The 8,305-nt window shown below is 45.9% G+C and overlaps 1 protein-coding gene across 1 annotated transcript; it reads right to left on the reverse strand.

The window, feature by feature from the left end:
* Positions 1-314: 314 nt before the first annotated feature.
* Positions 315-5,679, reverse strand: LOC149342768 (sulfotransferase ssu-1-like). Its single transcript, XM_089542229.1, has 3 exons — positions 5,416-5,679; positions 4,586-4,802; positions 315-2,452 (listed from the first exon to the last, which is right to left on the reverse strand). Exons 2-3 carry the CDS (start codon positions 4,768-4,770, stop codon positions 1,687-1,689), a joined length of 951 nt encoding a protein of 316 aa, XP_089398355.1. The 5' UTR covers positions 4,771-4,802; positions 5,416-5,679; the 3' UTR covers positions 315-1,686.
* Between the last annotated feature and the right edge of the window lie 2,626 nt (positions 5,680-8,305).

Here is an 8,305-nt window from a genome sequence, read left to right on the forward strand (position 1 = left end):
ATGGATGGATGGATGGATGGATGGATGGATGGATGGATGGGTGGATGGATGGGTGGGTGGGTGGGTGGGTGGGTGGATGGGTGGGTGGATGGGTGGGTGGGTGGGTGGGTGGGTGGGTGGGTGGATGGATGGATGGATGGATGGATGGATGGATGGATGGATGGATGGATGGACGGACGGACGGACGGACGGACGGACGGACGGACGGACGATAAAAGCGTCTCCTTTGAAGTGGAGTGGTTGCGGTTGCCACCATGCTCGGCGTTTTTTCTTTATATTTATTTGAGCAATCTGTCAAACCTAACTGTGCTATCTATAAATTCTCCATTTTGCTTCAAACAGAATTTTTAATCCTGAACCTCTACCACAGATTCATTCATGGGATTTTGTTATCTATAAAAACTGTATCACCAGGGCGAGTGAATCAGCCTGCATTGACATCCAGAGAGATACCGCCGCAAACTAGTATAATGTATTCAGTTGATCCATAGATTTATCCACGCATTCAACACGTGTCATCTTCTAAATTTGTTTTTTTTTTCCTGTAGCTTCGCACACTAAGACACTTTCATCCAGCTTTAAAGAGTAGTACGCTGTCTTTAGAGTGATCATAGAACAATTATATCATGGTTCACCTTTTCCGATTTGGATTTGATTGTAGTATGCTTTGTTTCCATTTAATCAATCGGTTTCTTACCTTCTGCGTTTTTTACCTGTCGTTTAAAGCTCATCATTCTCCGTCCTTGTAGCCTGCACACTTACTGGTTAGTTTCCTTGTCCTTTTGCGTCACTGCGAGTGAACGCTCTTTCCATATAAATATTTTAATGCCTTAGCTGACCACCTGTTATCCTGAAATTTCCCGAGGTTCTCGGTTCGAGTTAGCATCGCCCGCAGCATTTTCTCTCGTCAATTTGCCAACAGGACACGAGTTCAGGTTTTTTCCATTTCTCGTATGAGCGCACTTCTCTTGGTGCGACTCTATACCTCATTTCTTCATTATTTTTTATTTTTTATTTATTTACCAAATTCTGCAGGCCCTTAAAACGAGATCTATTGGTCCTAGTGTTTAATCGTCAGTATATATACTTTTCCTACCCTCCGCTTGGTGCTAGACACTCTAAGCTGTGATTTCGAACAAATAAATAGCTTTACTCGGCTACATATTATCCTTCGTCGACCTCATTTTATTTCGTGATTTCATCCAAACATTCACCAACAAAACAGCGAAGCAGTTTGGTTGCAGATTATAAGGTCGCCGCTCCAGTTCAACAACACCTGTGTGCTGTGCGAAGTCGATGCAGGTAAGCAAACACCAGGTTGTTTATATTAATCTGCAGCAATCTTGAACGGCATCCGTGTGTATCGCTTCAGGAACGTTAAACCCCGCAATCCCGAAGTACAATTTTATTCAGAAACCTAGCGATTACGAGAATAAATGACTCGAACTGTTGTCCAAAGAATAGCTGTGAGAAAGACACTAAGTCCAAGCTACATTTTGTAGAGCTAATAGGCATTTTGCGTGTTTTGCATAAACAAAATGCTACCATTTGGCTCCGTAGAAAGTGAAACCTTCCTATAAATAAGTCAGAGGCCTGGTGGAGGCGTCCTGCGTTGAGTGCCACAAACACAGAATTCCGCTCCTCAAAGGTGAAACACCTGGCCAGCCAAGCCAAATATTTCTTTACTCACACAATTCCACCCAAGTCCAAGTGTCCCCAGAGTTCGCGAATTACCCCAGCTGCCTGCTTCTTCTCGATCCATTCGCGAAGTAAGTCCAGATGACTCTGCGTGAAGTGGGTTTTCCAGTCACCAATAACTCCTTTCCTCACAAGTACAGGCCCCTTTCCTTTCTCGCCCTTGAACTCATTGTAACGATGAGCGGCTTCTATAAAGGGCCTATCTTTTTCTGTTAGTCTCTCAATGGCCTCCGGTTGAATAGAGCAGAGTTTGGACATGAAATCCAAGCTGCTTTTTTCAACTACCTTTCGGTAAAAATCTTGGTCGTTCTCGAGAGCGCTGCGATACTTTTCACCCATGAAACCCGCCAGAGCTAGGACTGTGTTCCTGAAATCCTGCTTGAGCTGCTCGTATGTGAGGAAGAATACGTTCTTGTCTTCTCGATGCCGATACCAGGAGAGCACATGATCGATGTAATCTCCTCGTTCCACTTCCCCGCTGGCAAAGGCATGGACAAAATCGTCGAAGTTCCCGTCCGGGAAGCCAAAAGCCAAGCCGCCGCTCCGCGCGTAGTAGTAGAAAGACACGCAGACGTCTAGCGGATTGCGGGTCAGGTAAATGAACTTGGCCTTGGGGTTCTGTAGTTGGTGGTCGTATGGAAAGTGCGTCTTCCAAAAACGTGGCGGCTGCATCTCGTTGACATAGCGAACTCCCGTCAGCTCGGGGTAAGGACACCATCGGTGAAACTCTGCGTAGTTGCTGGCGCTTTCTCCCCTGGGCACGCAAAACAGAAGTAGGTTTGCTCAGAGGCCTATAGATGTCATGCAGAGCGCATATGACTAGCATGCGTTCAAGTTGCTGGTGAGAGCGAAGGGGCCGTTCGAGGCTGCTTATTTGATAAGTGGCAACAGCGACGTTTCCTCAGAGGGGACGTTTCTTTTTCTCAATGTGTGTTCTCTATAGAGCGACGCTCACTCCATATTAGGTAAGAACAAGCCACGTCTTCCGTAATTCTTACTAAACTTTTTGAACACTCTCTTGTAACAGGTTGTATTCCCAATGATCGGAAAATTGGGAAGGTTATTCCACTGCAGAAGTCCGGAAATAAACATTCTCCTGATAACTTCTGACCTATATCGCTCACTAGTATTTTATTAAAGATCACGGAACACGTCATATACTCTCATCTTACCTCCCTTTTAGAATCTAACTCCTTTTTCAGCGTGGCCAAGCATGGTTTCCGTAAGTCTTTTTCATGCGAAACTGAGCTAATATGTTTCACACATGACCTTTATTGCCTTCCTGACCACGGGTCTCAGGCAGACTGCATATGTTTAGACTTTTCGAAAGCGTTTGACACGGTTTATTATGAGCTTCTCTTTCTTAAATTAAGCAATCCTCATATAGAGCCTAATGTCTTTGCATGGCTACAATGCGTTGTTTCTAACCATTCACAATTCGTACAAGCGAACACTATAAACTCACATTCTTTGTCTGTCCGTTCCGGCATGCCTCACGGGTCTGTTCTTGGGCCCCTCCTGTTTCTGATCTATATAAATGACTTACCGGCCAACATTTCTTCTTCAATTAATCTATTTGCCGACGATTGTGTTATTTACTGCGAAATTAAAGACGATGATGATGTCCCTTGTCTTTAGTCCGACATTAACAAGGTTCTTGACTGGTGTTGTACTTAGAACATGCAACCAAACATTAATAAATGTGTAAGCATGTACGTACTCCTCGTCTCTCCCATGCCCCTTCTACTTATCACATTAACAACATGTCTCTAGAAACCATGTCCTCTTATAAATATATTCGTGTTTACGCTTCTTGCAACCTGTCTTGGAAAACTCATGTTGAATACATAATAAATAAAGCTGGTCGCGTGCTGGGGTATCTTCGCAGAAATTTCTCATGTTCATCTAGTTCAATAAAATTATTACTTTATAAAACATTGGTACGGTCCAAGTTGGAATACGCTGCATCTGTCTGGAGCCCTGGCATCGATTCACTCGTTTCAGACTTGGAAGCAGCGCAGAACCACGCTTGCCGTTTTATTCTTTCGACTTATCACCGAACAAGCAGTGTAAGCGCCATGAAATCAAGTTTGTCCCAACCACTTCTTTTCCACAGCAGATCAATAGCTTCATTGTGTCTTTGTCATAAAATTTACCACAGCAGCTTTCTCAAAGAAAGGTTACTATCAAGACCATGTTACATATCAGCACGCACTGATCACCGAAATAAAGTTGGAATCCCATCTTGTCGCACTAAGTTTTTTCACGACTCATTTATACCCAGAACTTGTTTAAGCTGGAATCCCCTTCCGCACGGCATCGCATATATTTCTGATACTCTAACAATTCTAACAGTCATTAATGGTTCTCTCTGGGTATGTATTTGTTTATTACAGCATAAAATTTGCCTTTCACCGTTAACGCACTGTTTTAGTGTATCCCGACTGCATTTCTAAAGCCATTGCCTTCCTATGTTTGCACTTAATATGTATTTCTGGTTTATTTCGTTTTCTCTCCTCCTTGTTGTTGCTCTTTAGGGCGAATTTTTTGATGTATCCCCACACCCCTCGATAATGCCTTCTGGCCCTGAGGGTACAATAAATAAATAAATAAATAAATAAATAAATAAATAAATAAATAAATAAATAACAAACCATTTCTGGGCTTAATACTTTAGCCGATGAACCAATGGAAGTCACTCTCCTGCAGAAAAGCTCAAGTTAAACACCACCGCGTTTTACAGGATATCAAGGGATCAAGGTTGAGAAGACTTCTGTTTGTAGCACAAATGCTTGCGAAAAATGAAAGAAAAGCAGCTTCACTGCCTGAAACAATAGAGAAAGAAAGCAAAGAGCAGAGTGAACTCCATTGCCTACATCGTGCTTACCCGTGGAGAATAAGCAGAATGATTTGCTGCAGCCAGTTATTTCCACATTTGAGGTACGACACCATCACCAGGTCGTCGTCCTGTGGCACGTAGGCGCGGGCACTGCGCACATTCTCTGGCATATACGGGAGGGCATACTTTAGTCCATCCACAATCTGGTACTCGGGCCCTCGTTTGGACGCCATCTCTCTGTGAGCTGTCGTGGGCCAATGTTTCCCTGCAACAGTCAAGGAGCATGCACTTCTCATCGATATTCCTCCTCATCGGGAGTAGATGCATGATTATGGACGCCTTCATCCATAGTAGTTATGCAATACTACGCCATAATCGCGGCTGGCACTGCAGTGCTACCTTACTAGCTTGCGACCAAACGGCGTCAACGTGTGCCCAAATGATGTAGTTTTCCACCGCATGCTATTTTGCACTTGCTACCGGCACAGATGGTACCATGCCTTGTAGGCGTTTAGCCGGTTCTCGCAAGCTTCAATTAAGGTTGTATAATCTTCAGCATATAGGAGGCGAACCTAAAGTCATTTTTATGGCTCCATATCATTACCTATATCTGTGCTATTAGTGCTATGACAACCTCCCGAAAGGCGGGGAAATCGAAATACCGGAGTTTTATCTGAGCACAGTTTATCGAAGCAAGCGAAACACCTTATACTCTCAAAGCAGAAAGAAATTTCTAGAAAAACACCATTATAGTTGACATTTTTGGCGATGACAAGTTGGATCCTGAACATTAGTCGATTCTTTAGAACTGCCATGAGAATCTGTGAGTGGTTTCAATACGCCACTAAAACAGAGATGGAAGGAGAATTGCTGCCTACCTGAGGAGTGACGCTGTCGGAAGGGAAGTTCCGACACCAAGGTGATGGCTGCCTGTAACGTAGCGCTCTGTTACGCTTAGCGAGAGGCGCGTTTAGAGTCCGACGGGTTCAGCGCGCGGGCGAGCGTCGCTCGCAGTCTGTCGGGCTACGCCGGTTTCGCTGCGCCGGCCGGGGCGCCACCCCCTCTAAACTTCGATGCGTGCAGACGCCGCGCGCCGCTTCGGAGCATGCGCAGAACGACCGCCGACTCGCGCGCCGATCGTCGACCGGCGGGTAGTTTGAATTCCGTTCGCGCCTTTTTCTGCGTCGCCTCATCCGTTTCGCTCCATTCACGCCATTGCGGCTACTATACGAAATATGGCTAGGGTGTTATCCGCGCGACAGAAACTTGCTCTCGTGTTACTAGTCCACCGCTTGCAGCGAAAGCGCAGGCGCTCAATGTATGTGCGAAAGATTATCGCCCAGCGGAAAACCACAGGCGAGTACCACCAGCTTGTGCAAGAACTACGGCAAACAGACAAGCGTTCTCTTTTCGCTGGTTGTCTCTGAAATCGAGTCGTTTTGTGTCGTATACACAGGGGTGTTGTTTTATGGCTTCAATAAAGCGTTCCACAACGATATCCGGCTCGGTTTCGATGGTTGGGCAGCTCGCGCCACTCACGCCGCTCGCGCTGGCATCCGCCATTTTTCTCCGCGCGATGCATTGTGGGTCGACGCGGTCGGCGGCGCCGGCGCGCAATTGGAGCAGGAGCCAAATCTGCGCCGGGCCCGTCGGGGCACGCTGGCAGCCGCCGGGCCCGTCGGGGCACGCTGGCAGCCGCCGGTTGCATTGGCCGCTGCAGTGCGTCGAACTATAGACGGAGCTGTTTTCACCAACGCAACGCAGCGTGCGCGCGCGCGCTCGCTTGCGTTACGTCGGACTATATTCGCGCCTCTTCTGTGTTTAGAAGCGATCGCCGTCTACTATACTGCCCCCTTTTGGGTGAGGGCTATAGTGATGATAAGATACTACTCTGCCATATAAGCAAGTTCTGTTCGGCATTGTTCACCTTATCGCAACAGGTCCATTATATGGTAAGACAAAGGATCGCTTGGATAATATTTATGGAATGTGGTCGAAAATCTGCGACATGACTTTCAGAAGCTCTTTGGCTGCTGATAAGAACAGTGCCTGTCGCACCTTTCGTTCTAGGGAAAAGATGGGGCAGGCAACAGCAATTGTCACACGCGCGACAAGGACGAAAGAATTGACGAGTTTCAAGAAAAATACGTTTACTTTATAGAGGTTCAACGTACGTCCCAAAGCGGCTCAGCCTATGAGGGACGCCATAGTGAGGGGCTTCAGAAATTTCGACCACCTGGGGTTCTTTAACGTGCACTGACATCGACGGTACGCGGGCCTTAGAATCTTGGCTCCATCGAAATTCGACCGCCGCGGCCCCGATCGAACCTGTATCTTTCGGGTCAATAAGATGGAAAGTTGGCCTTGCTGGAGGCCGTTCATGATGGAAATGCGAAGGTGCAAACTAAGCGATGCACAAAGAAAGAGAAGACAAACGACACGCGCCGTTCTCAGAACTGTAAAGCGCGTTTTCTTAAATACAGTGACACAACAAGCAAAACTAAAAAAAAACAAAAAACAAAAGGTGATAAATTACACTGCAAAAAAATAAAAAAAAAGAAATTAAGATCTCCGGAGATGTCCTATGTTTTTGTCAGCGATATCGATGGCGTGCCTAAGCGATTACCATACGTGCCAAAAAGATATGTCAATGTAGCTATTTCTGCGCCCTTAAGATTTGGTAGATTATGCCCCTTGGACAAACAAAAATGTAGAAAAAGCTACAGTGATTGTTCTCGACGGACCGGAAGCACGGATTTGTGCTACGTAGAAGACGACGGTGAGCAGGCAGTGCCGCGGGACGTAGCAGATGGAAGTTGATGAAGTCGACGCTCTCTAATGCCCAGCGTGAGAGTGTGGTGCAGTTTAACACGTGGTGTGTTAGCTGCGACGATAGCTTAGTAATATCTCGCTGAGCGGCCCTTAAAGGCGATCTTTTCGCGCATCCGCGGGTTCTACACCCAGTCATAGATATTGATTGAATTTTGATTGAATTTTTTTCTCTTTTTCATGGTTTGACCTCTAACTCAGCTGAAGGTCAAATTTACACTGTCCGCGATGGAAGCCCGAGGTCCCGTAGTGAACCTTCCGCTTCAAAACCCAGTCATGACTTGCGCACTTGTAAGATCAAACACAGAATGGAGTTTGTGCAGTGTCAGTCTGATGTGGTCTACAAAATTCCTTGTTTGTGTGGACTAGCAGATATAGGCCAGACCGGGCGTTGTCTTAACGTTAAGTTCGTCATAGAAAGGATAAGAACAATAGTTCGTTTGGAGTAGCTCAGCACGGCCGGGAATGCAGGAACTGCCGACCTTTATTACAGGAAACAGAAGTTTTGTTTCGTCACGTCAACTCACCAGAGAAGTGATGGAAGCATTCTACATCGCCTCGTATGGTAATTGTGTAAGCATGCCTTCGATATCGCTAGCAAAAAAATAAACATGATATCTCCGGAGATGATAAAATTTGTTTTTGTTTTTGTACAGTAGAAATTGACTACAGTTTGGATTTTTTTTTTACTTTGCCTGTTGTGGCGCTTTATTTAAACGCGCTTTTTTTCTAATACACATTTGTGAGAACGGCGCGTGTCCTGTGTATTCTTTTTCTGTGAGCCTTGTTTAGTTTGCGCCCACGTATTTCCATCTTTCGGGTAAGCAGCCGAGTGCCGTAACCACAGAGCCACCACGGCGGCTTCTAGCGTATTTAGCGTAGTGGGGTATATAGCGTAGAGAGGTATGTAAATGGTAGTGAGATATATAGCGTAACTAA

The sequence above is a fragment of the Amblyomma mixtum genome, chromosome 5 (assembly GCF_055824585.1).
Source record: "Amblyomma mixtum isolate Tamu chromosome 5, ASM5582458v1, whole genome shotgun sequence".
NCBI classification, from domain to species: Eukaryota; Metazoa; Arthropoda; class Arachnida; order Ixodida; family Ixodidae; genus Amblyomma; species Amblyomma mixtum.